This window comes from Gracilinanus agilis, chromosome 1, assembly GCF_016433145.1.
Source record: "Gracilinanus agilis isolate LMUSP501 chromosome 1, AgileGrace, whole genome shotgun sequence".
NCBI lineage: Eukaryota > Metazoa > Chordata > Mammalia > Didelphimorphia > Didelphidae > Gracilinanus > Gracilinanus agilis.
Window position 1 is genome coordinate 354,960,335 of NC_058130.1, and position 13,464 is coordinate 354,973,798.

At 35.8% G+C, this 13,464-nt stretch overlaps 1 protein-coding gene across 4 annotated transcripts in view; it reads right to left on the reverse strand.

Moving 5' to 3' along the window:
• Positions 1–13,464, reverse strand: part of KIF2A (kinesin family member 2A) — a 131,407-nt gene that overhangs the window by 22,842 nt on the left and 95,101 nt on the right. For all 4 annotated transcript variants that reach the window (XM_044663702.1, XM_044663692.1, XM_044663683.1 and 1 more), the window contains exons 10-14: positions 9,030–9,120; positions 8,687–8,750; positions 8,033–8,124; positions 7,674–7,816; positions 238–442 (exon numbers count right to left, since the gene is read on the reverse strand). In XM_044663702.1, coding sequence (XP_044519637.1) covers positions 238–442; positions 7,674–7,816; positions 8,033–8,124; positions 8,687–8,750; positions 9,030–9,120 — 595 coding nt within the window. The remainder of the gene's footprint in view (positions 1–237; positions 443–7,673; positions 7,817–8,032; positions 8,125–8,686; positions 8,751–9,029; positions 9,121–13,464) is intronic.

Here is a 13,464-nt window from a genome sequence, read left to right on the forward strand (position 1 = left end):
ATAATATGGAGTGACAGCACAATCTGAAAGGAACCTAAACTATCCAAGCCACCCTCAATCATCCTCCTAAAACTGATAATGCCTATAAAGGGAACAGTAGGTAGACTACAGAAACAAGTATAAACTATATTTTTTTAAAGTTTTGTCTAACATCTGGAGAAAAATAAACCTGTTCTCTGAAATAGAAAGAAAAGCAAAGCAGATTTTCATTTTGTTGATAGAATACATTTAACTTACCTTGAGTGCTAAAAGGCTCTTATTAATTTCAGCACCTTCAAGTCGAGTTTGCCTATCTGCACTAGAAGTATCTGCTCCTCTTTCATTTCCAGCCAAATCAATGAGAGAAAATTTGCCATGTAGCTTTCCTTTCCTTCTGAGGATAATTTGAAAGACTGCATGACTCCGAGATGAATGTGCATTTGCAGATGTCTGACCAGACGTTCTAAATGAGGTAGGAAACTTTGTCAGTCTTGTTTTACATGACAATATCTTACACATGAAAATTCAATGGAAATAAAAATCTAAGCTACTTTCATTATTTAAGTAAGAAACACTTAAAGCAATAATCAAACATCCAACTAAACTGGGTTAAGTATGATGACATTAATTTATATTTAAGAATAAAACTTGAAAACAGTACTGAATTCTGAAAATGTTAAAGAATTAATATCAATGATTCAAAAAAAAAAAGCAAGAAGGTTTAACTTCAAATTGTGATCAGAGTTCATCAGTTCTCTCTAGACTTGGGAAGCAATTTTCCATGATGAATGCTTTTGGGTCATCTTAAAAGAGTATTGTATTGATCAAAGCAGCCAAGTCTTTCAAAGCTGACCATGACTATAACATTGCTATTATTGTGCAGTGATCTCTTGGTTCTTCTCACTATATTTTGCATCAGTTCAAAAAGTCTTGCCATGTTTTTCTGAAACTATGCCCTTCTCGTCATTTCTTATAGCATAAAAAAGTACTCCATCATAATCCGATGCCACAATTTGTTTAGTGTAACAGTGTGAACTGAATTTGCAACGGCAAGCAGGCAGCTGGGAGAGGGGGAAGGGGGGTGCGCAATGGACCCTGAAACTAGCCCAGCAGAATGTGCCCATTCAGAATTCCATTTGGGAGGGGCCAACAGCAAGAGGAGTTTGGAGGAAAATTCTGAAATTCCTCAACTGTCACTTCTCTCCTGACTGGACGAGGAGCTGGGGGAGGTGGGGGTTTCCTTTCTTTGGTTGGGAGGTTGGGCTTGTCGGGTGAATCCTGAGTGAATTGGGTTCTCTGTGCTTCTATATGTGACTATTGGGAGACCACAAATACCAACAGAGAAGACATTGACCAGCAATTCTCCCATTTGTCCAGAGAGTCTGAACTCCTGGGGAAGTGGGCTTGAAGGGAAGCAGGGTCCTTTCCCTGATCCTGCCTGAATCCATTGATCCTGTTACTTCCCTTTTATATTAGTTTAGAAACATTTGATAGGAGACTGTAGAAGGAAGAGAGAGTTAGCTACTGTGACCAAGCCACTGAAGAAGTCTAGAGCTGCTCTCTTGGGGAGAAGACTTAGCTGATAGAGAAGTTCATCCTTTCCCTCCTTCCTGGATTCCCATATACCTTTTTCCCCTGAACCCTGATTTTGATTTATCCTTTATTAAACCACTGATAGTTGATATTTAGAGTCTGGAACAGTTGCATTGAGGGGGGAGGTGACTTGCACAAAAATATTTATAGCTGCGCTCTTTGTGGTGGCAAAAAACTGGAAAGCGAGGGAGGGTATGCCCGTCAATTGGGGAATGGTGGACAGTTGTGGTATCTGTTGGTGATGGAATACTATTGTGCTCAAAGGAATAATAAAATGGAGGAATTCCATGTGAACTGGAAAGACCTCCAGGAATTGATGCAGAGTGAAAGGAGCAGAACCAGGAGAACATTGTACACAGAGACTGATACACTGTGGTAAAATAGAATGTAATGGACTTCTGTACTAGCAGCAATGCAGTGATCCAGGTCTATTTTGAGGGATTTATGGAAAGGAATGCTACCCACATTCAGAGGGAAAACTATAGGAGTGGAAACATAGAAGTAAAACAACTGCTTGAACACATGGGTTGATGTGGATATGGTTGGGGATGTAGACTCGAAACTACCACACCAATGCAACTATCAATAATATGTAAATAAGACTTGACTGATCACACATGTTAAAACCAGTGGAAACTCGCTTTGGATGTGGGGGGGAGAAGTGAAGGGGGGAATGAAGGGGAAATTAAAAACAGGAATCAAGTAACATTGAAAATTTTTCCAAAAACAATAAATAAAATATTTTTTAAAAATTGAAAGGGTGAGAACACTGGAGAAGTGGGGAAGGAAGAGGTAGAACATGAAAAGTTTTCTCAAATAAAATACGCTTGCAAGGAAGAGCTTTTAATAGTGGAAGGGGAAACAGAGGGGTTGTTTGAGCCTCAGTACAAACCCAACAATGGTATTGCTGGATCAAAGGGCAGGCATTCTTTTATAGCCCTTTCAGAATAGTTCCAAATTGCCAGCCAGAATGGTTGGATCAGTTCACAACTCCACCAGCAATGCATTAATGTCCCAATTTTGCCACATCCCCTCCAACATTCATCTCTCCCTTGCTATCATTTTAGCCAATCTGCTAGGTGTGAAGTGGTACCTCAGAGTTGTTTTGATTTGCATTTCTCTAATTATTAAAGATTTAGAACACTTTCTCATGTGCTTATTGATACTTTTGATTTCTTTATCTAAAAATTGCCTATTCATATCCCTTGCCCATTTATCAATTGGGGAATGGCTTGATTTTTCATACAATTGATTTAGCTCCTTGTATATTTGAGTAATTAGACCTCTGTCAGAGTTTTTTGTTATAAAGATCTTTTCCCAGTTTGTTGTTTCCCTTCTGATTTGGGTTGCATTGTTTTTGTTTGTATAAAAACTTAATATAATCAAAATTATTTATTTTACATTTTGTAATTTTTTCTAATGCTTGGTTTTAAAATTTTCCATTTCCCACAGATGAGACAGGTATACTATTCTATGTTCACCTAATTTTCTTATAGTTTCCTTCTTTATATTCAAGTCATTCACCCATTCTGAATTTATCTTGGTGTAGGGTGTATGATGTTGGTCTAAACCTAATCTCTCCCATGTTGTTTTCCAATTTTCCGAACAGTTTTTGTGAAATAGGGGATTTTTGTCCCCAAAGTTCAGCTCTTTGGGTTTATCGTACACTGTTTTGCAGATGTCACTTACCCCAAGTCTATTCCACTGATCCTCCCTTCTGTCTCTTAGCCAGTACCATATCGTTTTGATGACTGCTGCTTTATAGTATAGTTTAATATCTGGTACTGCTAGGCCACCTTCCTTCACTTTTTTTTTTATTATTTCCCTTGATATTCTTGATCTTTTGTTCTTCCAAATGAACTTTGTAATAGTTTTTCCTAATTCAGTAAAAAAGTTTTTTGGTAGTTTGATAGGTATGGCGCTAAACAGGTAAATTAATTAGGATAGAATGGTCATTTTTATTATGTTAGCTCATCCTACCCATGAGCAATCAATGTTTTTCCAATTGTTTAGATCTAGTTTTAATTGTTTGGAAAGTGTTTTATAGTTGTGTTCATATAATTCCTGTGTTTGTTTTGGTAGATAGATTCCTAAGTATTTTATATTGTCTAGGGTGATTTTAAATGGTGTTTCTCTTTCTACCTCTTGCTGCTCTAATGTGTTGGAAATATATAGAAATGCTGATGATTTATGTGCATTTATTTTGTATCCTGCAACTTTGCTAAAGTTGTTGATTATTTCTATTAGCTTTTAGTTGATTCTCTAGGATTTTTTAAAGTAGACCATCATATCATCTGCAAAGAGTGATAGCTTAGTCTCCTCATTGCCTATTTTAATACCTTCAATTTCTTTTTCTTCTCTAATTGCTACTGCTAGTGTTTCTAGTACAATGTTAAATAATAGGGGGCAGCTGAGTAAATAAGTGGATTGAGAGTCAGGCCTAGAGACTGGTGGTCCTAGGTTCAAATCCAGCCTCAGACACTTCCCAGCTGTGTGACCCTGGGCAAGTCACTTGACTCCCTTTGCCCACCCTTACCACTCTTCCACTTAGAAGCCAATACACAGAAGTTAAGGGTTTAAAAAAAGACAAAAAAAAAAAAACAATGCTAAATAATAGAGGTGATAATCAGCATCCTTGTTTCATGCCTGATCTTATTGGGAAGGCTTCTAATTTATCCCCATTGCATATGATGCTTGTTGATGGTTTTAGATATATACTGTTTTTTTATTTTTAGGAAAGGTCCTTCTATTCCTATACTTTCTAGTGTATTCAATAGGAAAAGATGTTGTATTTTGTCAAAGGCTTTTTCAGCATCAATTGAGATAACCATGTGGTTTTGTTGGTTTGCTTGTTGATATGGTCAATTATGTTAATGGTTTTCCTTATGTTGAACCATCCTTGCATTCCTGGTATAAATCCCACCTGATCATAATGAATAACCCTCCTGATCACTTTGCTGGAGTCTCTTTGCTAGTATTCTGTTTAAGATTTTTGCATCTATGTTCATTAAGGAGATTGTTCTGTAGTTTTCATCCTTTCATTTTTAAAAAGATCATTCTAATGTAACTGACATAACCATATCCTCTGTGCAGACTTTTTCTAACTGCCCTAATAATGATAAAATTCATGTGAGTTGCATACAGTCTAACCTTACTGAATCCTTAAGATTTCACTTCATGTTTACCTTTATATGCTTCTTGAGTCTTCTGTTAAGAATATCAAATCTTCTATTCAGCTCTAGTCTTTTCATAAGGGCTGCTTAAAATCCCTAAATTTCATTAACTACCCATTTTTCTCCCTCAGTTTTTCTGAGTAAGTGATTCTTGATTGTAATACTAACTGCACACTTTAGAATATTTTATCTCAAGCTCTCTACTCCTTTTATATGGATGTTAATAAAACTTTTGTAATCCTAACCATGGCTCTACAATATTTAGTTCAACTGTTTCTTTCTGGCTACTTGCAGTATCTTCTCTTTGATCTGGGAGCTGAGGAATTTGTTTGTAATATTCCCGAGTTTTCATTCCGGGATCTCTTTCAAGAAGTGACTTGTGGATTCTTTCAATTTCTATTTTGCCTTCTGAACCAAAGCTTTTGGGGGCAGTTTCACCTTCGTAATGTTTTTTAATATGATGTCAAAGTTCTTTTTGATTATGATTTCTCCTCAATATATTTTCCAAGACTATTGTTTTTCCAATAAAATATTTCATATTTTCCTATGATTTTTCATTCTTATGACTTCATTTTATTGTTTCTTGATGTCTCATGGAGTCATTATTCCATGGAGTCTCATTGCTCAATTCTAATTTTTATGAAATTATTTTCTTCAGAGAATGTCTGTGCCTCTTTTAATCATTAGGCTAATTCTGCTTTTCAAAGTGCTATTTTTTTTGGTGCCTCTTTCAAGCTGTTATTTCTATTTTCATAATTCACACTCAATTCTTTCCCCAAATTTTCCTCTACTAGTCTTATCTATTTAATGCTTCTAAGAATTCTTGTTGAGATTGGGTCCTAATGACATTTTTCTTTGAAGTTTTGCTTGTAGTTTTCACATTGTTGTCTTATGCATTTGTCAGTCTTCTCTGCCACCATAGTAGCCTTTTAATGTCAAGTTTTTTTTTTTTGCTAATAGCTCATATTTCTAGCCTATTTTTTTACTTTTAATTTTATGTTTAAATTGAGCTCTGTTCACCTGGGGGTTGAGGAGGCACCGTGTTAAACTTCAGGCTTTTTTTTGTGTGTGTATGCTGTTTTTGAGCTATTTCTGAGGATTTACAAGCTTTTGGTGCTTCCAAAGTTGTGTGATCTAGAAAAAAGTGTGGTCCTTGCTCTCCTGCTAATGTTCCTCTCTGACTTGAAACTATAACTTAGATCTACTCATAGGCAATAGAGTCGCCAATCAGTGCCAGTTAAACCAGTGCCAGTAAAACGTCCCTATAATTTATTAGTAACCAAATAGTCCCTAATACCCATCCTGTCTCAACACTGAGAAGCCCTGGAAGCCACCACTGGTCTCTCACACACCTCCAAGCCCACTGCTAGAACTGTTCCCATTCTGAGTTACTTCTTATCCTGGTATCACAGAGCTCTCATACTGACCTCCTAAAACCTAGTTTTAGGTTGGAAAAATGTCTCACTTTGACCTTTTGTTGATTCGTTGCTTCAAAATTTGAACTGAGGAGTTATTTTAAAAAAATTTTTGGAGGACAATGTTGGGGCAGTTCTGCCATCTTAGTTTTGCTTCCCTGAAGTCTTTTTCTGATCCTCCATTTTCCATTACTCTTGACAAAATTAATATGATCCACATAGAAATTCCATGCAGATGAAGAATGTTTATGGTCTACATATATAAAGCTAGAAGGCAAAACTACAGAGTTGGGAAAGGCAGTGAACTACAACTGAATCAATGATGGAATTGGTAAGATTGCTTTGAGAATATAAAGAATGTATGAGAAAATATAGTCTGGAGTAATCAGATTGAGAATGCAAGATAGGATTGCAATATGTGAATGTTGATATCAAAGAGATCACAGACCTAATGAAGTCATACAATATAGTTGCTCATAAACATCAAAAAGGGATCTTAAACAGTGCCAGAGAAGTTCAAAGGACTAGTAGTTTGTATTAAGGTATCAAAGTTCTGAGTAAGGCTTAGTAATGGACTACTGTCAGAGGCACCAGTCTAGCTACATTTGACAAGACTCCACATCAGGTGAATTTTTATAGTTACAACTTACGAAAACTTTTACTAGAGGGTCAAAATTTGCTTCATTAGAGAAAGTAGTCATATGGATGATATCAAGGTTCATTTGAAGGACTTCAGATATTATTAAGCATACATGTTGTCGTTCAATTGTTGCATCTGTTTCTTCACAATTTCATAGTTCATAGCACACCAGGCTCTTCTAACCTTCAATATTTCCCAAAGCATGTCCAATCTCTTATTTCTTGTTTCTGTAACACTATTTATTCATCTCATGGCTCTGCTATCCTTCTCCTTTTTGTCTTCAAACCTTCTCAATATTAGGTTCCTCACCAATAAGTCCTGTCTTCTCAGCATGTGGCCAAATTATTTAAGTTTTGACATTTAACCTTCCAATTAATAAGACTTTATTAATTTCTTTAGGCATTGACTAATTTGATCTCCTTGCTGTTCAAAAATCTCTCAAGTCTTTTCTAGCACTACAATTAAAAGGCATTAATTCTGTGGCACTCAGCTGTCCTTATAGTCCAGTGCTCACAGCCATACATTTTGGAAAAATGATAGCTTTGATTATACCGAACTTTGTCAAGAAGGTGGTATCTCTACTTTTTAGTATTTTGTCCAGATTTGCCATAGATTTCCTTTCAAGCAACAAGCATCTTTTAATTTCATGGCTGCAGTCACCATCTGAAATGATCTTTGAGCCCAAAGAATATAAAATCTGACACTGCTTTCACTTCTTCCCTTTCCATTTGCCAGGAAGTGATGGGACTAGTTGCCATGACCTTAGTGGTTTTTTAAAAAAATTTTTATATTAAGCACACATATCCATACATACAAGATAATTAAGTGAATATTTGAAATTTTGGACATATCAACTAAAAGTATTAGTGGTACCTGCAACTGTTGCCTATTTCAATGAGCTTCAGAACATCTTCAACACATTTAACCTCTCGTTCCTGTAATCCCACAACTTGAACTTGCTGTTTACCATCCTCTAACACTCTCAACTTTGTCTTCCTATTAAGCAAGTCAAATACCTTTGGGAAAAAAAATACATTTATGTTAAGTAATGAAATGCTAATAGAACTGAGGGACTCAAAGAACAGAGGAGAGCTGGTTGAGCAGATTTTAAACAATGATTACGTAATAATTTAAACTGTTTCAAAAAGCCAAATTTTTAAAATAATTCAATTTCTATTCAAATGAAATTAACAATTAACTTTTATGATTGTAAATACTAAGCCTAGACTTACCTTTCCACTATAAATTTCAAAAAATGTTGCATACACTTGAAGTTCTAGCTTCTTATAGTTTGGTTTCTTTAGCATTAAAAAGACATCTCGAGCTGTTGAGTTTCATACAAACAAAAAACAGTTAACTTTCCATTAATACCACCAAAAAGGTATACAAAATTCTTTTTTAATTTCATAAAACAAATTGTCATATTCAAAATAGAACACAAAGAGGATTCTGTGGAAACCAAATAATCTCAATATATACAATTTTCTTCAAAAAATACATACCATAATATAATATTATACCACATAATATAGCATACATAAATTCAACATGTTATCTACAAAGCTATACTGATTTAGTTGCCCTCTAAATATCCTCTTGTTCTCTTCTGTGTATTTTAAAAGATAATTCAATGATTATATTAGCATTTCTTTTTTTGGAGGGGAGAGGGAGGGAACTGGGCAAGACTTTTGCTAATTTCCCCTTCCACAATCCACGTGGCCAATGATTATTATATTATTTCATTAAGATTTATTTATTGCTGCTATTTATATATGGTATTTATGATTCTAGTTTACAATTTAACCAAAGTAAGATTTTCTAGTCTTAAAAATTGACAAATCAAGTTTAAAGTATTTGTAAATAAAATATAAAAAAGGCCAACTTACCCGCTAGTGCATATATCCCTTTAGAACAATCTTGGTTCTTGCCTGAAAAGTCACCACCCATGGTCTAGAAGTTTAAAAATAAAGACCAAATGTTACATAAAAACAACAAATTCTATCTTAAATGTTCATATCTATAATGTTGTTTCCCTAAAGGCAACCATTAAAAAAATGAATTATGGTTATACTCTCATATAATTGCTAGGAATATTTTATAAAGTTTTTATATTAACACACATAAATATACATATACATATGTGTGTGTGTGTACACACACACACACACACACACACACACACACACACATAAATATATAAATAAAAGAAAATTCTAGGTAACCACTTACATGAGTTTTTCCACTTCCTGTTTGACCATAAGCAAAACATGTGGCCATTCCCCTTTCAAATATGGTTTCTACTAGTGGTCTAGCTGTAAACCTAAAAAAGTCAGAAAAAGAAGAATCTTTCAAGACTATTCTCATTATTGAATGTACTTGGAAAAAGTCATACTTCAAGAGAAAAAACTGGCCTAAAATTTTTCATTATAAACTATAATCCAGAATCATTAGAAAATGTTGAAATATGTTTATTTGGGGGGAAAGGAGGGATGGGGAGGGTTATCTGGAAATTTTAATGTAACAAACAATAAAACAAATTTAAAAAGGAAAAAAAATACTGAAATATGAAGGACCAAAAGTCATTTTTCAGAAAATTCTACCAAAAATAATGCCATTCACGAATGATAGAAATAAGGAAATTAAAAGGAGTTCTTTGAGAAAACAGAAAAAGAAGGGAGAAAACACAAAAATCCAAGCTATGGTGGTCTGTAACTTCTTTTTAAAAAAGGTTTTTAAGATTTTTAAGGTTAATTTTATACTGGATTCTGAAATTGGGCAAGCACACACATGGATTAAGGAAAGAATTCAAGTCAGGAAGACATGTATGAACTATGTAACCAGAAGCAAGACAATTGACTTCAAAATAATAAATTATCTATGATTCTGCTAATCTGCAATAGTGCCAGGAATTTTATACTAGGAATCTAAACTAAAATTATAAGAATGCAATTCGGCACTTCCAGTTAAGATGGCAGCAGAGTAAAGAGCAGCTGTTTGATCTCTCCTAACTGAAGCATACAGCACTCCTCAAGGGGACATAAAAACAAATCCAGACGAACGAAGTGAACCCATAACAGGTAACAGCATTAAAGGTATGTGGAATTGGGGCATTTCCAGGCTATAAAGGGGTGAAACAGCTCACACTAGAGCACTAGTTGAGGAAGCCCCTCCCCGACCCCCTACACCACAAAGAGTGCCAAGGCCAGCTCACAAGAGTTAAAGCAGGTTTGGGGCACCTGTTAAGTCAATGGCAGCTCCAGGGCCTGTTCCTGAGAGCAGTAAGACTTAGGACCCCAAGAGGCTAAAGAATGCACACGGACTTTGAATACAGACACTGAGTGCTGGCGCGGGTGAAGGCATTGCCCTAGGTATGGACAAGGATCTCAAGCGCAGGCTTGGACCTCTAGTGGGAACCCTGTGCAGACGGGAGCACGGCTGTGGAAGCAGTTCCCTGAGACTGCTGAAGGAGCCTCGGGCAGAAGGGCAGACTGGGAGGACCAGGAGGCTTGACCCCGAGAAAAACGAGACCTGAGACCTCGGGAGCCTAGACAGCACAGACAGACCCTGAGTGTGAGGATAAAGCTGAGAAGGCGTAAGTCTAACAATGGCAAGCCAAAATCAGGAACCCCAGAAGAGAAAGATCATCAAGAGGAAATCTGTAACACTCGACAACTTTTATACAGAGAAAAATCCAGACAACAGAGCAAACAGCAGAGGAGAACAAACAAGTAATCATATCCAAACCTTCCCAAAATAATGAAAACTGGTCACAAGCTATTGAAGAGTTCAAATCAGAGATAATGAGAAAAATGAAGGAGATCTGTCAAGAAAATAACAGTTTAAAAGGCAGAATTTTGCAATTGGAAAGTAAGGCTCAGAAATCAAATGAACTTATAAGCAAATTGTACACCAGAAATGACCAGATTGAAAAGGAAAACCAAAAGATTATAGCCGAAAACCAGTCCCTAAAGGCTAGAATTGAGCAATTAGAAGCTAATGATCTCTCAAGACAGCAAGAACAAATAAAACAAAGTCAAAAGACTGATAAGATAGAAGGAAACATGAAATATCTCAATGAGAAAGTGACAGCCCAAGAAAACAGGTTTAGAAGAGACAATTTGAGAAGCATTGGTCTTCCTGAAAAAGCAGAAATTAATAGAAACTTGGACTCCATACTAAAAGAAATTATTCAGCAAAATTGCCCTGAAGTTCTACAACAAGAGGGTAATATAGACATTAAAAGGATCCACAGATCACCCTCTACACTAGACCCAGAAAAGACAACACCCAGGAATATAATAGCCAAATTCAAGAGCTACGAAGTAAAAGAAAAAAATCTTACAAGAAGCCAGAGAGAGACAATTCAAATATCAAGGAGCATCAATTGGGATCAGACGGGATCTGGCAGCCCCCAAGCTAAAAGACCGCAAGGCTTGGAATATGATATTCAGAAAGGCAAGAGAGCTCGGCCTTCAACCACGGATCAACTACCTATCAAAACTGACTATATACTTCCAGGGGAAAGCATGGGCATTCAACAAAATTGAAGATTTCCAAGTATTTGCACAGAAAAGACCAGGACTAAATGGAAAGTTTGATATCCAACCACAAAAATCAACAGAAACATGAAAAGGTAAATAAGAAACAGAGGAGAAGGGAAAAAAAATTATAATTTTTTAAATTTGCCTCTTTAAAGGCTTAAATAAGATGTAATTATCTGTATTCCTATGTGGAGAAATGCTATGTATAATTCTCTGTAGTGAACTCTATTCACTATTATAGCAATCAGAAGAATAATTCATAGGGAGAGGATGGAATACTAAATGCTCTAAGATGATATGGGGGGGTGGGAAAGAGGGGGTGAATAGTAGGGGACACCAAGAGAAACTTGAGTGAATAAGAAAAATAGGATATTCTATTACACACAAAGAGGGCATGAGAAGGGGAGGGGACAAATACTATTATAAGAAGGAGAGGAAGAGAGCATTAAGAAGTAATATTTAAACCTTACTCTCAGTGTAATCGACCCGGAGAGGGAAGAGTAGCTATATTATACATTGGGATATAAAACTCTATCTAACCCTACTGAGAAAGAAGGGATAAACCAAAGGGAGCAAGGGAGTGGAGAGGTCAAAAAAGGGAGGGGAGAAGAAGGGGGAGGGAATTCATTAGGCCTTTAAAAATAAAAAGAGGGGAATAATAAGGGAGGGGGTAGAAAGGGAGGTTATTCAAGGGAGGGGATAAGGGATACCAGCTCAAAGCAAACCACTGGTTTAAAAGGAAATAGTATAAGAAGGGGTCTGACTAGGGGAGGATACAAAAATGTCAGTGAATGCACAATTGATAATTATAACTGAATGTGAATGGGATGAACTCACTCATAAAACAGAAGCAAATAGCAGAGTGGATTAGAAACCAAAATCCTACCATATGTGTTCTACAAGAAACACATATGAGGCAGGTAGACATAAACAAGTTTAAGGTTAAGGGCTTGAGCAAAATCTTTTGGGCGTCAAAGGAGGGAAAAAAAGGCAGGAATGGCTATTATGATTTCTGACAAAGCCAAAGTAAAAATAGATATGATTAAAAAAGACAGGGAAGGTCATTACATTCTGATTAAAGGCAGTATAAACAATGAGGAAATAACACTGCTCAATATGTACGCACCAAATGGCATAGCATCCAAATTCATAAAGGAGAAACTGGAAGAATTCAAGAAGGAAATAGATAGTAAAACAATAACAGTGGGAGATCTAAATATTCCTCTTTCAGATCTAGATAAATCACACCAAAAAATAAATAAGAGGGGGCAGCTGGGTAGCTCAGTGGATTGAGAGCCAGGCCTAGAGACGGGAGGTCCTAGGTTCAAATCCGGCCTCAGACACTTCCCAGCTGTGTGACCCTGGGCAAGTCACTTGACCCCCATTGCCTACCCTTACCACTCTTCCACCTATAAGTCAATACACAGAAGTTAAGGGTTTAAAATAAAAAAAAAAAATAAAAATAAAAATAAAAAATAAATAAATAAGAAAGAGGTCAGAGAGGTGAATGAAGTCTAGAAAAATTAGATTTAATTGATATGTGGAGAAAAATTAATAGGGACAAAAAGGAATACACCTTCTGCACATGGTACATTCACAAAGATTGACCATGTAATAGGGCATAGAAACACTGCAAACAAATGCAAAAGAGCAGAAATAATAAATGTAACCTTCTCAGATGATAATGCAATAAAAATAATAATTAGTAAGGGCACCTGGACAGGCAAATCAAAAAACAATTGGAAATTAAACAATATGATTCTCCAAAACCAATTTGTCAAAGAAGAAATCATAGAAACAATCAACAATTTCACTGAAGAAAATAACAAAGATGAGACATGCTACCAAACTCTGTGGGATGTAGCCAAGGCAGTACTCAGGGGGAAATTTATATCCTTGAGTGCATATATTAACAAATTAAGGAGGGCAAAAATTAATGAACTGGGCATGCAACTCAAAAAATTAGAAAGGGAGCAAATTAAAAATCCCCAGATGAAAACTAAATTAGAAATACTAAAAATCAAGGGAGAAATTAATAAAATCAAAAGTATAAGAACTATTGAATTAATAAATAAGACTAGAAGCTGGTACTTTGAAAAAACAGATAAAATAGACAAAGTACT